The sequence below is a fragment of the Polyodon spathula genome, chromosome 8 (genome assembly GCF_017654505.1).
Source record: "Polyodon spathula isolate WHYD16114869_AA chromosome 8, ASM1765450v1, whole genome shotgun sequence".
Classification (NCBI taxonomy): domain Eukaryota; kingdom Metazoa; phylum Chordata; class Actinopteri; order Acipenseriformes; family Polyodontidae; genus Polyodon; species Polyodon spathula.
The window spans coordinates 24,476,002-24,493,929 of NC_054541.1; the positions used below are offsets into that span (position 1 = coordinate 24,476,002).

A 17,928-nucleotide genomic window follows, 5' to 3' on the forward strand; every position below is an offset into this window, starting at 1 on the left:
GGCTGGCATCCTTGGGCGAAGCGAGGCTGGCATCCTTGGGCGAAGCGAGGCTGGCATCCTTGGGCGAAGCGAGGCTGGCATCCTTGGGCGAAGCGAGGCTGGCAGTCAGGACAAGCTGGGGTGCGGGTGTTGGCCCTCTTTTCGGCCACTGCAGCCGGGAGGTTCTTCCCCGTGCTTCCCTCAGCAGCCTATGCAAGGGCTGCTGAGGACCGCCAGCATCTAGTCCTGGTCCTTCTGGTGAAGGGAGAGGCATGATGGTGGGGGAATGATACCAGCAGGCATTCACCCTCTGCTGGTGGGGGAAGTGATACCAGCAGGCATTCACCCTCTGCTGGTGGGGGAAGTGATACCAGCAGGCATTCACCCTCTGCTGGTGGGGGAAGTGATACCAGCAGGCATTCACCCTCTGCTGGTGGGGGAAGTGATACCAGCAGGCATTCACCCTCTGCTGGTGGACAGGGACCCAGCAGGCATTCACCCTCTGCTGGTGGACAGGGACCCAGCAGGCATTCACCCTCTGCTGGTGGACAGGGACCCAGCAGGCATTCACCCTCTGCTGGTGGGGGAAGTGATACCAGCAGGCATTCACCCTCTGCTGGTGGGGGAAGTGATACCAGCAGGCATTCACCCTCTGCTGGTGGGGGAAGTGATACCAGCAGGCATTCACCCTCTGCTGGTGGACAGGGACCCAGCAGGCATTCACCCTCTGCTGGTGGCGGAGGCAGAGGCAGCTCCTGCTGCTCTGCTCCTGCCGGTGGAGGTGGCGGAGGCAGAGGCAGCTCCTGCTGCTCTGCTCCTGCCGGTGGAGGTGGCGGAGGCAGAGGCAGCTCCTGCTGCTCTGCTCCTGCCGGTGGAGGTGGCGGAGGCAGAGGCAGCTCCTGCTGCTCTGCTCCTGTTGGCGGAGGCAGAGGCAGCTCCTGCTGCTCTCCCCCTGCCGGTGGAGGTGGCGGAGGCAGAGGCAGCTCCTGCTGCTCTCCCCCTGCCGGTGGAGGTGGCAGAGGCAGAGGCAGCTCCTGCTGCTCTCCCCCTGCCGGTGGAGGTGGCGGAGGCAGAGGCAGCTCCTGCTGCTCTCCCCCTGCCGGTGGAGGTGGCGGAGGCAGAGGCAGCTCCTGCTGCTCTCCCCCTGCCGGTGGAGGTGGCGGAGGCAGAGGCAGCTCCTGCTGCTCTGCGCCTGCCGGTGGAGGTGGCGGAGGCAGAGGCAGCTCCTGCTGCTCTGCCCCTGCCGGTGGAGGTGGCGGAGGCAGAGGCAGCTCCTGCTGCTCTGCGCCTCGGTGGAGGTGGCGGAGGCAGAGGCAGCTCCTGCTGCTCTGCTCCTATGGAGGTAGGAGCGGCGTGTAGTCTCCTGGTGGTGGAGGTGGGAGCGGTGTGTAGTCTCCCCTTGATACAGGGGACTGGTGCGGCTCTCCCTCCCTTGCAGGGGACTGGTGCGGCTGTGGAGACAGCGGTGGGACCTCTGCCTTCCTCTTCCCCTTTCCCCTTCTCTGCCACCTCCTCACCTTCCTCTCCTGCGGCAGTTCCTCCTCTCCCTCCTGGTAGGGGCAGCGCACCACCGGGTGCCCAAACTCCCCACAGGCAAGGCACCAGCCCTGGTCCTCCAGACCACCGAGGAACTCCTCCAGGTCCTGGCAGCCATCTCTCCAGTCCCAGCCTTCCATGTTTTTTTTTTTTTTTGTTGTTGCTGTGGTTTTTTTTTTTTTTTTTTTTTTTTTTTTTTTTGACAAAACACCTCTCCTGGTCTGACGCTTGGAGGCGCTGTTTATCCCACGCAGGACACCACGTGTCACAGAGACGGCCGAAGTGGGCGGCGTCAGAACCAGGAAAGGTAATGAAATATACAAAACACAGGACGGATGAAATGAAATGATGAAGACGCCTGTTGGCGCCGGTTTATTACAAAATAAAAGGTTTAACAAACACGAAAAACACAGGACACGGCACTCTACGCCAAAATAAATAGACAAACAAAAACAGACTACTACTACTAATTTCCTCCGTCTCCAATCCCGTTCTCCGCTCACCGAACACCCAAACCCCAGTATGTGCCAACGTGCATCTATATATACTATTGTGCTGGGATTCAATTACCAATTAATTATTCACTTGAATCCCAGCACGTGAATTAATAAAGTGCAATTCCCCGTGCTCACATATTACTACATTTTACTTGCACGTGAAGTGCTGTGCAATCCTCGTGCCTAAATACAAATATACATTTTTAAACACTCGTGTTACACAGACCCGTTTATATCCCGTGTACCAATGACTATACACCAACATTTAAACACACCACACGCAACACATAACAGATAATATACACAGGGGCGGGCACTTTGTTACACCAGGACAGTGATATTTCAAAATATCACTATTTCCAATGGGAAAACGGGCAAATGTGTGTCTTTTCGTTCACATAAAGTCAGAAAAAAACAACATATGAATCCAAATTAACATGTATTTATACTAAAGTGATACAAAAATGCCTTCAAAAGATTTAGAAGTGAGTAGTTTTTTGAGATTTACGATTATACTGTAAATACAGTATAATCGTAAATCTCGAAAAACTACTCGCTTCTAAATCTTTTGTAGTCATTTTTGTATTACTTTAGTATAAATACGTGTTCACTGTTTGAATTGGTGGTGCACAGCATTTAACATTTTGGTATTAAGGAGGGGGATGGGGGGCTGTCCCTAATGGTTATCTGACAGCTGCATATTAAGGTGACTTTAACACTATGTGCTCAGTATCAGTTGTGATTGCTTTTAAATTGTATGTTAAATTGTTTTTAAATGTGTAGAACTTTGCATCTGGGGGAAAAAGCAGTGAACTTTAAACTAAAAATTAAAGAGCAACTAGTTTCAAATGGACTTTTCTGTGATTGCAATCATACGGTGTGCTTCTCGTTTCAGTAGCTCAGACTGTGTCTTTTAAATTTTTTGATAAGTCACTGTTAAGGTGCAGTTGGCAGTCAGCTAAAACTGTGCAGCACCTTAACAGCTGTTTTGTGAAAAAATACAAAAGAACATTTGAGTAATTGCAAAATGAACTACTCAGACAACATAACAGAGCAAGGGAGCATGTAAAAAAGGAAATAATCGCAAAACATTTCAAAAGCAGCTCTATTTTATTAATTGTAAATTAATACAAAAAAATTTTAAAAAACCCAGCCATTGGGTCACTGGGGTGAGCGTCACTTCCGATCTAGGATGAAAGGCTAATCCATATGTCACATGTAGTATAGCCTACTCATGTATTTTGTACTGTATGCAGACGCAGTTTTTAGGCCAACATGCTGTTTGTCTACAAAGTGTTTGCTCTTTATTTACCAAACAGCATGTTTGATCCTGTCCAGAAGTCTGTGTCAGTACTAATCAATGTGAAGCAGGCCACAAGCGACAGCAATGTGTGTTCAGCATACCAACGTGAGCTGGAAGATTTAGCAAGGTATTACTCTACATACTGTTCAGCTGTGCAAGGAAGTTCAGGTCCTAGAGCTCTGCAGACATTTCGTGTCCAGGTTTTGTGGTTTGATGTGTGGGGTCCAGCTGGTCTTTGCAAGAGGGATCATCCCACATGGCGCCCAGACATATGTTTTGTAGGTACTGTGCTTCAGACTGTACATGCTCCCTGTTTTACACATGCATCATAATACAGGGACTTGTTTTCCAGCCGGGGATGCCTGTTTATCCGTGCAATGGGCTGCTTTCCAAGTGAGTGCCATGGGCTGTGATGGAACTTTGTATTGCAAATATCCCCATGCCTGATTCTAGGGTCAGAAACCTCTATCTCAAAAGAGGATAATGAAATTGGCAGAACAGTGAATAGACACTATTTACTTCTGAATTGCCTGTTATAGTGGAATTGTCTTTTGAGCAGTAAACTGTCACCCCTATACTTAACCTCCCTTTAAATCTCTACATGTGCTCACTGATATGTGTGCAGCATTAACAAGAAGAGACTTGGTGTACTGCAATGAGAAACTGATCTTGCGGGATAAAATACATAAATACTGTTTCTATATTTTAGGGTACTATAAGGCTGCAGTGGCTCAATCATTATAACTTGGAGCACTAAAGTATTCAAAGAGGAAGCTGTTATGCTTACAAAATACTGTCTGACTGCCAAATCAGTAGAGTACTCAGCCACTGGATGGTGTGCTATGTACAATCCTGTTATAAGCAAAGGATTTACATCTACAGTTAATTTGTAATCATGCATTGTATTTATGAATGTATGTATCTATTGTGTATTGTATTTAATTTCGATTCGTTTTGAAGGTGCACAGTTGATTTCAATGTTTTTTGAAAATGTGCTATATAAATGCAAGTGTAATTCTCTTCTACAGTAAAGAGGTGAAGTTTGCGCCCTTTTGTCCTGTGGGGTCATTTTAAATGTACATTGCACTCCCATATCGCATGGCATGCATTGCTGCTGCAAAAAAGAAAAACATGCACCTCCCCCCAAACAATAATTGAACAACCTGTTAGCATAGCTTAGCTGCGACGTCTGAGATTTAGTTTTTTTGGCAGCTGCTCAAAAAAATTGACTGTAAAATATGCAGAGGTTGCAGATGTGTAGGAATCCTGCTGTGCGACATTTCATGGGTGAATGAACCAGCGAGAGTGAAACTATAGGCGCTGTTATTTATGATAAACATTTGCTTTGTGGTCTAGCTGAGGACTGTCCCTTGGTATACTCCGTCCTGGCCTTGTGTCATTTTGGTCTAGCAATTGAGTACAGTGTGCAGCATGAATAGTAGCAGTTACTGTGTACAATTACTGTTTTTAAACATACTGTAAAATATATTGTAATCTGCTTATATATTGCAGAGTTTGTGCAAAAAATGTTCAATTTCTGAAATGTTCAATTTCTGTATCCTTGGATTAAATAAACACTGTAGTTGCACAAGAAAGTTTGGTTCGGTATAGTGTTAGTAAGGCCTACCTGACTTTTTATATTTTTATCATTTTTTCAATTTGTTAAGGAGGTTGGGAACCTTGAATACAAAATTGTTATTGCTTTTTTGACATTTACATGAATGTCAATACCAGGTGTCGTTATGCATGTTATTAGGTATACCATCAAGGCATATGTTATACTCTCTTTCCCTTAACTGAAACAATCAACTGGGAAAAGACAATGTTGCTCTACTTCTGTATAGTATCGTGGGACTTAATCCGTGTCTGTATAACGAAATGAAAAGTTTTAGGCTGAACTGCTCAATTTCTTTTGCGATGCAGTCAATGATGGGGAATAGCTACCTAATGTAGCATTTGGGAAGCAGCTAGTAAATGTGGGATAATTCATCTGAAATGTGGGAGGGTGTTTAGATGTATGTGTTTCTGTGCTTCCAGTCCAGCATCACTGCACCTCTTAAATTAAATTAGACACCTTGGCTTGTGACCTTGCTCGGGTGTGACCGACACACAAAGTCATGGTGGTAGGAGCAAGACGAGCTACAAGAGACATATAGGCAGGTTAAAAAGAAAGGCACCATGCAAGGATGATAAAAGGATATAATCATTTTGTGAATGCCTTGCACAAAAGCTGGCACATCTTTGCAGGTTACTTGAGTGTAACTTGAAGCCTTTGCAGCAACCAAGCATACGTGCTGCAGGGTATGCTCTAGAATTGGAAAACATTTTGTTGACCATGAAGGCTACCTTAAGGTCATATTGCAGTTAATCTCCTTTATCTTTCTTGGTTATTTCATGATAGTACAGGGAAGGCTGAAATAATTTTGTAGAAGCTTAACCTGCCAAAACTGCCTTTGGGAACAATGTGGAGCGGTATGGGTCATACTGGGGGATGAGGTTTGTGGCAAAGTGGTTAACAGTGTGCAGGTGCAGAGAATGCAGCAGTGGTCAATGAACAGACAGACAATGATAATCCAGGTGCAATGGTATTTATTTTTACAATCACAGTAAATAATAATGATAACAAGCAATACAGCGGCATGTATTGCTTTTCTGTAATCCATGGGTTGGTCCCGAAATAAGTCTTGTTCTTTTTACACCGACACGTAGCACAATCACCATTCCACAGTGCCTGCTTTAGTGCTCATAGTGCAAATACAGTTCATCATGAAACAAAGTGCAGTGTTGTTTGAGTTAGTGCTGGTCTTTGGCGACAGCTCTGGATCATGTAAGCCGTCTAAATAACAATAAACAGTATATTTAATAACGACAAAGCAAACAAAACACTCACGAAAATAACACAGGTCTTTCCTTCCAGTTCCGCTTAACCATAACAAGGAACAGATCACAGCTTTTTGGATGATTCTTTAGTGATTTTTTTTGGACCATTCTTCAACACAAAATTGTTCCAGTTCATTCAAATTCCAAGGACTTCTCTTGTGCACAGCCTTCTTCAACTCATACCAAAGATTCTCAATCGCATTTAGATCTGGACTTTGACTAGGCCATTCCAGAACCTTGATTTTATTCTCTTAACCATTCTGAAGTAGATTTTGATGTGTGCTTTGGATCGTTGTGATGGAATGTCCAGTTGCGCTTTAAATGAAGTTTTGTAGCGGAGGGTTTCAGATGATTGGCATCACCAGACTTTCTCCAAATTTAACGACTATCAGCGTGACCAAATAGCTCGATTTTGTGTTTCATCACTCCACAAAACCTTTGATCAGAACTCAAATACCCATTATTCAAATGCTGTTTTGCAAACTTTAAGTGATTGTCCTTGTGACGTTTTCCTAAGAGTGGATTTTTAATTGGCCTGCGACAATTGAGACCTTCACCATGCAATACTTATGGTTGAAATGGAAACCCCAGTCCCATTTGCAGTCCGTTCACTTTGAATATCTTTGGAAGTCAATCTCGGATTGTTGTTAACCTTCCTCACAATTCTTCTACTTGTTCTTGATGAAAAAACCTTCGTTCTTCCAGACCAAGGGAGTGTTGAGACAGTACCATGTCATGTACTTCTTCATTAGAAACAATATTTGAAATTGGGATACTCAAATGTTTGGAAATCTTCTTATATCCTTCTCCAGCTTTATGACAATAAAAATTATATTCTGCCTGAGGTCTTCAGATAGTTCTTTACTTTTTCCCGTATTGACTTATTGGTAATGACAGCAATCTAGATTCTAGAATTAGGTTCTGCATTAATATATTGAAACTTCTAGAACCTTGCGTGAATACTTTTGAATTAGCATTTTTGCAGTTTTGCAAAAAAAAAAAAAAAAATGCTGAAATAGTTGTAGACATATTGTAATTTTTTTTTTTTTTCCTCATCAACAAAAGCAAAACTTTTGCTACAAAAGATTTTTCCTAAAATTCTTTGTTTTCTGAAATTTCTAGAAATTATAAATTTCCATTGGAGTATGTAAACTTTTGACTACAACTGTACATTCCATTTACTGGATGGAGAGCTCTGCACTAGAATCCAGAAGCAGGTTCAATTTACGTTTATCTTCTGACACCAGCAATCACAAAATCAATCTAATCCTGTCTCCAGCCAACGTATTTTTATTGATTTGGAAATTGGAGTCACAAAATGGTCCTTTGGAAAGCCATGGCATCAACAGAGATTCTGACAGCTGGGGCCTTGGGCAAGTCTTTGTTTCATTTCATTACTAGAGATGAGTGACTGTGAGAATGAAGTGAGGCTCAGTCAAACCTTTTTATCAGATTTTTTTTTCGAGCCGAGTCAAAATCAAACACTCAAATATTATGCAAGACTTGGTTCTACAAAGTAAGTATGGGCACTGTTTTCTTTCCAGCACAGTGATCCCATGGAGGTGGACACCATTTTACTGTCTCTGAGACTAAACATTGCCTTTCTGTTCTGTGTCAGTCTATTTCTGACTGGGACAAGGGTCTGGTTCTCATAATTTGTAATGAAAATGTGGCTGGCCCTTGTGTCTCCATGTTAAACTCTCTCCAGCTCACATGATGCTCAGTTGTGTTATTTATAGAATGCACTACAGAATGGCAGATGTAGGGCTCTTAGAAGGTCAGGGTAGTTTGATGAATGTAGCGAGCAAGCATAAATGCATTCAAAGACTCATCCGCAATACTAGAGAAAGGTAACCATAGCATTTTATATTCAGCCAGGCAATTGCTTTTCCGTATTTGCTGTACACAGCTTTTCTTAAACCAAACAAAGAAAAAGGAATAGAAAAGAAATGCACATCAAATTATATATTTAAAGTTTCCAGATTCGGTTAAAACACTTACATTGTAACCAAGGTATTCCACAAGTTTTGACAACCTTCCGGCTGGTATTGTGGTCAGGTTTTCCGCAAATGGATCTTGAAATCCCATTGAATTCCCTCTGTTTTGAGTTTTACTGCAGCAGGATAAACTGGTGTTCTTGGAGACGGAATTAATCCAATTAGATTTTTAACATTACACTCTGATTTATCCTCATATGCAGGAACTGATCCAATAAAGGTGTCCTGATTAGTGCAGTTACAAATATTTAGATTTTTGAAAATACATATTTTATTTTTTATTGACATGGTTTCCCTACTGCAAAAATGAAAAAAGTAACAAATTAAAAATAATAAAATGCTGATTGACAGCACTGAATTTCTGCACTAGCAGTTGTGCTACAGTATATCTCTTGGAAATGCAGAATACTTGCCTGTTCGTGTCTATTGCCTTGCTGCATAGAAAAAAACAAGAACAAAACCAGCTGCAATACATTACGTTTTGCTGAATTGGAAAAATTAGTTAGCACTGAATTTAAACCTGATTTGTAATAAGTTAGATTTTATAAATGTCACTATAAAGTGGGCAACAAAATACTTTCACAGAAAAATGACCATACACACCAGGGATGGCATCAGCGCGATCACACATCCAACATTACTACTGTATATCTCATTAATATGTTTATTAACGGCAATAATTGCACAGTACCATGAATGTCCCTCATCATAGTGCCCTTGGTAACCTTTTGCCAAAGAACTTGGATTCATTTTATTGTACTGAAGCTGTTCTTCGCTCAAAACAATTTGCAATAAAAATACTTCGGTCCTTTCTTGTTGAGCCAGTGTCTCTACGTCACGTTGTCTGTGTCGATCGTACACCTTCTATTTTATTTTTGTCACTTTGCGCAACTTAGGTTCTTGTTGCAATGCATCAGTGACTTAAGACTACATTAAAACTCTGCACACAGTGCAAAAAACACTGAACTACTTCTTGTACTGTGTGTAATGAAGAATATGAGTGCAGTCTATTTAATCTTAACATTTACTGGATTGGCGTAAAGCATCTAATCACTGCAGGATTTTATCTTATGCAGCTCCTAATACCACCTTCTTATCCGCTCGTTATTGATTCATTTTCTTGCTATTCGTAATCTCTTCACAACTCTGGTTTCCATATCAAAAAGGAAGTGCTGATGGCCATCTTTCCAGTTTCCCTGCTGTGGTCACTGGGTGCTCCTTGGGGAGTAGGCCCCTGAGCTCTATACCATATGTTTTAATGTATTTAAATAAATCATTGAGTGCCATAACTCTGAATCTGTTATAAGTACTCGCTTACTTGACAGTTATAAATAAATTCCAATTGCTGGTTTTAAATCTACAGTAGTAACTGCCAAGTTAGGTGAGTCTAAGGAATCAGGTTTATGTTCTACCCTGTTATCGATGTAATTAACACATTTGTAAAGATATAGATTATTTGGTCACTCTTTATTTTAAGGGACTTTTTTTTTGTTTATGAACTGTCAACAAACATTGTTCATTTTTAGGTTAGGGTTAATAAAAAACTAATTTAATTTACGGAACATTACTACAGTAACAATTTGAACCTGATTTCAAGCATATGATCAGCTGGGTATTGATCATCCAAAGGGCTCTGGTGTTTGCAGGTTTAGCTGGCCTATTATATATTATTAACTAACAGTTAACAGAAAATAAATAATGTACATTAACATGTTTTATTAGCTATTTGTTAACAGTTAATAAACAAACAAACCAAAAAACGGCCCTTAAAATAAAGCTTGGCTGATTATTTAGTAGCACAGGCATATCAGTAATTGTTACTTGCTGGACAATACACTAGATGTATTAGGGAATATTGCAAATGTTTTGTCTGTAATTTTATATTGTTGGAACATGACCATGAAATGTCAAAAGAATATAAAAAATCTATTTATTTTTTATCACATCCTGAGGTATTTGATTCCAATCTGAGTGAAACCAAATTTTAAGCCAACGGATCTGACAAGTACAATATGCTAATGTTAGGGTAAAATATTTAAATATGGTTATACCTTACTGTATATTAGCACTGTATAAAACAGTGTGGTAATCCATGCTTGATCCAAATTACAAATGTCTTACTTTTACGGTATACTGGTTCTTTATTCTTACTGCCTCCAACAACTAAAATATGTTGACAGGATAAAAGACTTGGTTATATATAGTTTGACAGTTGGTCTGTTTTTGATGAAATGGATTGATGGAAAATGCTTATTGCTGTCCTGAAAGATATGGCCACGTTAATAGAAACTTGGTGTAAAAGACGTGCATGTCCAGGTGCACTCTGCCGTTCAGCTGGTTTCAGCAGTGGCGTCGGCAGTATTTGCTAGCGTTGCTGTCTCTGCCTAAATCACTGGCGAAGGTCATGCAGGTCTAAGCAGTTTCCTGGGTCTGCACTGTATAAATTATGCAACACAGTTAAATCATGGCTTGTTTTTCACAAATGTGCTGATCTTGTGTGAGGCTTTAAAAGCATGTGGGAAGTGGCTTCTCGTTGAGCTGGATAGGAGCTAAAGTTAATTTTGACAACCGCCTCTGTATTTTACTGTCTCACTATACTGTTTGTGGCTCTGTCTGTCTCGGCATTGTGTAAAATACGGTAACCCTTTGGCATATGGCTCCGCAAAGTTGCACTGTAAATTATTAAACTGAACCAATTAAACCTTCATGCGTGCCCTAAACCACCATACAATAGAACTACCCCCTCTATAGCACATTGTTTTGATGTAGTCCCAAGAATTTGTTCTGACCTGTTACCCAACCAAGACCTTCATATTCTTCACAGAGTGTCTTCTTTATACAGCATTCACACACATTAATATTATATAAGTTTGGCTGTATTTTTTTTATTTATTTATTTTTTAATTTAGTAATAGGCAATTATTATTTTCTTCCAATTTGGCATATCCAGTTTTTTTTAGGCTCAGCTCACAGCTACTACCCTCGCGCTGACTCAGGAGAGGCCAAGACTAGCACACTCTGAAGTGTGTGTCGTCAGCCGACCACTTTATTTCATCGTGCAGCCACAGCAGAGCTAAAGCGTTGGAGGACAACGCAGCTGTGGGCAGCTTACACGCAAGCCCGGCCAGACTACAGCGGTCGCTGGTGTGAGCCCCTGGGAGCTCCTGTCTACAGTCGGCAATAGAATAGCCTGGACTCAAACTGGCAACTTCCAGGCTATAGGGTGCATCCTGCACTCCACTCGGAGAGCCTTTACCAGATCCGCCACTCAAGAGCCCAGTTTGGCTCTATTTTCACTGTAGTTGTTTAAGTGGTACATTATTTTGCACTTAATTTAATGAGCAAGTACATCCTCGCAGTACTTGGCAGAATTTGATCCCAACACAGGGATCTGCTTGTTCACCGGATGATGAGATGACAAAATCATGAGTAACCAGCTGAATCACAAGAATTAATTGGACAATTTGCATTCCCAGGGCAACCAAAACTGGCCTGTGATGAATCAAAGTGATTTCATGGGTGTCAAGAAGTGAAGAGCTGTAGGTTTCAGCAAACTTAAAAACAAATCTGTGATGAAGCTGACTGAGTGGTTGATATAGTTTGATGAGGAATGCTTATCCTTATTGACTCACAGAAGTAAGAGTGGCAGGCACCTGGTATTAACTTTTTTTTTTTCATATGCTATTGAGTATCGATTTCTTAGAGGGGTCTGTCTGTCCTTTCATCCATGTGTCTGTATTTCACATGTTTTTGCATAGATCTGCAAAATCGCTTATCAAGCTGTGATTTAAACATTTTCATTGCTAATTCATATTCTACACTATACTGTACATGATGCATTTACAGCTGTGATGGGGGTTGTATGTTGATGACATACTTGTTTTAAACAGTGATGGTAAAGGGTACTGATATATAGAATTTGAATACCAGAAACGCCACAGAATCGACATACAGTACTTCTAAGCTTATTTTTGTCCTAAATTATACTACAGTATGTAGGCAACAGTTAGGCAGCCCTAATAAATGTAATTGTTCATACTCAGAAAAAAAACAAAACAAAGCTGAAAGCTTTGTAGAGGAAGCTGTGACAAGGGAATCCCGGATGCTTGTTTTACTTTTGCATGACCTATTTCTTTAATATCCCAGCGGTTTTCAAGTCTGGGCATCTTAAACCATTATCTTGTCTTTTTTGCATGTTTTATTTTCTGTGATAGAATACATGTGTCAGTATGCATCAGACTTGTGGTTTTTCTTTGTTGTTGGGTAATGCATTCCTCAGGTTACTGTAATTTCTCAGACATTATTGCTTTAAACTGTTTAAATCTTGTCCCATTTTAGCTACATAAAGACAAGGGAAATGTGGCATTGAGAGAGTTCTTTAATGTAGTGCACCTAATTCATGAGTTACTGTACACTGATGTGGCACCGGGAACATTTTTGCAATACAGTCTAACACAGTCTCTCTTCCCTGCTGTGTAAGTTCTTCTAGCCTGTGATCCTGTTACATTGCTATGAGGGACTAACTTCACACCTTAAATTGATGTGCCAAGTTCTCTATTCTCTGACTGTCGGATTATTTCTTTCTTTACTCGCCCAAAATGCCTGATATATTTTAATATGTATTATTTGTTAAATAATTTGAAGGATTATAAGGAAGAATAGTTTAAGTACCTTCAATCGCCAGCAAGTGAGCTTGTTACCAATCAACAAAGTTTGGTTTTAAAGAAAAGTGATCATGATTTGCATGTTCATACAAATAAGTCTATGAATAATTCATCCATTTACCTTGGTATACAGTACCACCTGGTCTTTTCTCCTTGAAATTCATATTCCAGGGAAAGGAGCAATAGAAATGTTTTGTAAACAGTGGGAAGAAAGGCTTTCAGATTTTCTGTTCACCACCAAGTATCAGTCAGCCTCCTGGCTCAAATCTGATTCTGAATACTGTGCAAGCTTTTGAATACGATACTGACAGTACATTGATTTCCTACTGGTAGCCTGGCTGCGAGGGGTTCGTTATGGTTTGCTGTGGGGAAGGTATAAGACTAGATTAATGTAGGCTAGCAATCATAGTTTAATGTAATCTTTACTCGCACTCTAATGGCATCGGTCTGAGTAATGCTGTAGTTTGTCTTGGTTTATTCTTCTCTTGGTGGGCAGATGGCCTGTTATATATTGAGGCTTCCAGTGTAAACACAGTGTTCAATCTTCACAGCAGTTTCATTGACAGCTGTAGGGCAATATGGCACCTAGAGAATGAAGTCATAGGGCATTAAAACATGTACTTTTTAAAAGCACATCTGTATCTTGTTCTCAGCATTCACTGCTCCACTTATGTCTGGTGGAGTTTAAGCTTGTTTTTAGGGCCCTGTAAGGAATTGCTATCAAGATTGTTTTTTGTTTTTTTTATTCCAAGCTTGTATTATCATCTGTTTGCTACTTGCAGTACTGTAAGAATATTTCATTACATGAATAAAAAATGTCTAATTTTTTTAAACCCTCTACTGAGCTTTATGTGTGCCCATGGTCCTGGTTGTCTCTGCACACAATTACCTGTAAGGCCATAATAAAATACAATGTTGGTTGACTGTAACCCACCAATGTGATAAAATACAGTGCATATTTTTATTTTATAGTTTTACTAAAAAACAATATGTACAGATTATAAAAACTACTGGACAGTTACTACTCCCATTTGGCATATTAAAATGTGTATTTTGATATAAACAAGTACTCATAAAAACAAATGCTACGCATGCGCAGTTGTACAATTTGGTAACCATTTTTATGTAGTTCTGACTGGACCTGTAACAATACAATCACTTAGGAACGCTCTCCAGTTTGAACTACAGCTCCCAGAATGCACACCGAACGGCTGATCATAGCTAACATTTCAAGCTTTTCACAAGCGTAACAAAGCATCATATGCCCTGTTCACACTAGCATTTTTATACCGTTTTCGTTTTGGAACCGTAGCTAAACATCTGTCCAGACTGGAGTTCTTATCGTATCGTACTTTAACTGTATTGGTACGAAACTCAAAAAAAGCCCTGTTCACACTTGTACCAGTGTCACCAATTCAGTAACAAAAACTTCTTTAAAATAGTTCAAAAATCACAAGTCAGGAAATGGGACATTAAGGCTGCATGCAATAACTCACTCCCATTATGCCTATGCATTGCATCAGATATGACATCAGTAATGACATCAGCAATGACTAATCACATGACAAATGCTCCAGCAAGACCTCCCAGAAGGACATGCAGACATCCTGTTCATGTCACATGCTTCCCATTGTCATGCCATTTATTTGTGTTGCTCCATGTTAATTGTGTTTTTTGATTGGTTGACACGCACTGTTTATTTCTGTTTGTGTTTACATAGCATTATACCAATGGCTAGAAGCAGATCTTCATGGCAGGAGCCAAGATGCTGCAAATGCAGGTAAAAATGAAAAGCAGCTGCCAGCTCTCACTCCTGCCACCTGTGATTCTACATCTTCTGATCTACAGTGCTCCCTGTATTACCTCTCTGGCATATCTACTGTATGTGTGTGGTCCAGGTGCCTGTTTATGCATCAGAACAGTTACTGTACTTAAATTTTTTTCATTAGATAGAGAGATGTAATTATAGGCATTATCTTGTGTTGAGTTTTAAAGCTATTACATAATGTAGGTTGAGTTTTAAACCCTGCTCTTTTCAAATGCAAATATTATGAGCCCACACCAACCACACGCTTAGCAGCTGCATTTAGTTAAAAGATTTTCAAAGAAGTTGCTGTAAATATATCACTAATTATCTTCATGACTGATGCTGGTATTATTTTTCATTTCCAACAATAATAGTAATAAATAAAAGATTAAAGTGTTTATTATAAAGTTCTGGAACATATTTGTTCACAGGAATGTACAAAATCCCAAGGAATTTATATTGAATTAATTTAGACCTGTTCTTGAATAATGGATTAAAGCCAGTGGAATTACAATTTCACCCCGAATAGAGAGTAGGTGGTGTGACACATATTAAAGTAGGTCTGCCAGAGAAAGAATGAAGAAAAACCTTTGCCCTACATAACACACGATTCCTTAACTTGAAATTAATTTGTTGGTTCCTTTCTTCATGGAGATCTGATTGGTGAAGGAGGTTATCTTGGGGTGTTGGGTTTAACACTGCAGCTGATTGGCAGACTTGTTCCCTAGCAATCCCTTTTCCTTGTATTCCTTACTGCTTCCTTTATTCACTGTGCCACTTCCAAAACCTACATGCTTCTTTCCTATGTACTGTGTTACTCACTGGTGTTCACCTTGTTGGTATTGTGTTCTAGCTAATTTTAAAGGCAATCTGTCATTCTTTCAAAACTTCCTCCTAGTATTAAAGTCCTGGGGAAATGTGTGTGTTATTTAATCTTTTAAAACAAAGCCAAGGAGAAAGGAATGGAGACTACATTGCAGCTTCTGGAAATTGACTGTTGGAACCTGAATATAATCAAACAGGAACTGAAAACAGCTGAGGTCTTACAATTGGGATTTGCACTCACTTTGTACTGTAGGCCTACAATTCATTGGACAAGTCAGATTGGTTTCCTGTGAACAGGACAAACATCCTATGGGAAGCATTGATTTCTTTAATTATTAACCCTGTCACGGTATCTCTCATAATCAGAGAGTATAAGACGGGCCTGTGACCTGCAGGAAGGGATCTCATAATTTGACACTGTATTAGCTCTAGTAGTGTAAATTGATCTGGAGCTGCTTTATTCCTATATGATACACAGTGGTTGGAAAAGCGCCTAATGATTTTTAAACACTGTGAAATGTAAATAGTGTGTTGCTACAGACATTGAACAGGACCTCAGGAGTGGCGATTGCATTCTGAGAGGATACCACAATCCATTTGAATACTAATCCGATACAGGCATACCTGGGGAAATAAAAAAAAATAAATCTCAGTGTTTTTTTTTTATATCTGACAGGATACTCCTATAGCGTTTCATTATTAAAGTAATTTTCATACTGACTGTTTTGATTGGAGAAAAATAAAAATAAAAATCAGAAAATCACTTTGCAGGCTGATTTGCAAATTGAAAATGATTAGGGCATCTGATTTTCAGGTGACATTTTTTATTTTGACATTGAGGTCTCCTTAAACTGAGTGAAAGGAAAAAGGGGCCACTGTTGGTTTTGAGATGCAATACATGACAAGTTTCCCTTCAGAACTCTACTGTAAGTCAAAGAATATCAGATGAAAGAAAGGGAATTGCTTTCTTTCTTCCTCACTTGGGTTTACAGGTAAACCTGATTCTTGAAAAGTTGGGGCATACATTGGCATAACTCATCTTGGGGTGGGTGGGGGTAAAGTACTGGAAAAAAAAAAAAAAAACATGAGTCATGGTATAGAACTTGTGGTATTTGCAAGCACAGTGCTTTTACAGAGCCAATCTGACTTTGTGTGTTGGCATGATGTTATTTTGTTCTCTGGGCCTTCATTGTGCTTTGCTACTGGTCATATTTTATTCCAGTGCTAGGCCACTCTACTCCAGAACTGTCAGGCCCTGTTCCTTTCACCAGGGCCAGCTGGAGGCACTGTAAAGAACTGTTATCCCCCTCTCGTCCAGAGGGCTGGACTGTTTGAAGGATATCAGCACAGTAACCTCTGCCAAGTGAAATATTTGTCTGTTTGTCTGTGTGTTCTCCATGCTTTGGTGTATTGGTGGCTGAGTAGTTTACGCACTCTCATAAAGGCTCCATAGCTAAAGGGGAAAAATATAAAATAAACAGGTACTGATCCAGGCACCCTGGTTGATTGATTTTGCCTTTCCTTTTAGGGGAAAACTTTGAACAGAGCCCTCTGAGAAGAACATTCAAGTCCAAAGTTTTAGCGCATTTCCCAGAGACTATTGAGTGGAACCCCTTTGACCAAGATGCTGTTAACATGGTAAGTGACAAAGCATAGAAATCTAAAGGTGTTCCTGATCCTATGCATTATAATTATTAAAAACTGTTCCGTGTTAGGATGTCCCTTGTTGTGTTAGCATTAAGTGATGTCTTGGGACCCCCATGTGATTGCTAATGATGATATTTTACTCAAATGTTGCTTTTACCAATGTTTACTTCTACAGTATGAGAAGAGTTGCTGTATATTGAACTTGGAGATATGAGTTTCATCTCATATCAACTGCAACAGTACCAAGCTGGATTTAGTTTCACAATGTTGGGTAGTTGAATCAGTGGAAGTTTAAATGGAAGATATGACGTGTAGCTTTGGTGCATGTGTCCACTCTAAAAAAAAAAAAAATAGCTGCATTTACAAAGGAAACATAAGTGATCTTCATTTAATATAAATACCCAAGAACCAGTTATCAAAGTACATAGACTTTTTTTTTTTCCCAGAATGGTAGGATAGTGAGTCTTTTGAAGTGCCTCAACTGTCCATAGAGGTCTACAGTGAAGATACGGGATAAAGTAATTTTTATGTGCTGTGCTCACTTTGAAATAGGCGTCAGTGACAGCTAACAGGAGCTTCTCTTATCATATTAGAAGGCTGTTGGAACAAGCACAAGATAGAACCTGTTAAAGAAATTCTTTAAACCCTTTGAATTGTTGTGTGTGTGTGTGTGTGTGTGTGTATATGTATGTGTGTGTGTATATGTATATATGTGTTCTTAGTCATCATTTATTACTGTTCCTGCTCTTCTAGGTAGTTGATACCTTAAACTCAAGGGCTTTGCCAGCTGGAT

At 40.2% G+C, this 17,928-nt stretch overlaps 1 protein-coding gene across 9 annotated transcripts in view; it reads left to right on the forward strand.

Moving 5' to 3' along the window:
• Positions 1-17,928, forward strand: part of LOC121319639 (DENN domain-containing protein 5B-like) — a 100,471-nt gene that overhangs the window by 33,141 nt on the left and 49,402 nt on the right. For 5 of the 9 annotated variants that reach the window (XM_041257259.1, XM_041257264.1, XM_041257261.1 and 2 more), the window contains exons 2-3: positions 14,577-14,636; positions 17,017-17,126. In XM_041257259.1, coding sequence (XP_041113193.1) covers positions 14,577-14,636; positions 17,017-17,126 — 170 coding nt within the window. The remainder of the gene's footprint in view (positions 1-14,576; positions 14,637-17,016; positions 17,127-17,928) is intronic. The other 4 variants (XM_041257262.1, XM_041257266.1, XM_041257263.1 and 1 more) reach the window with 1 other exon arrangement.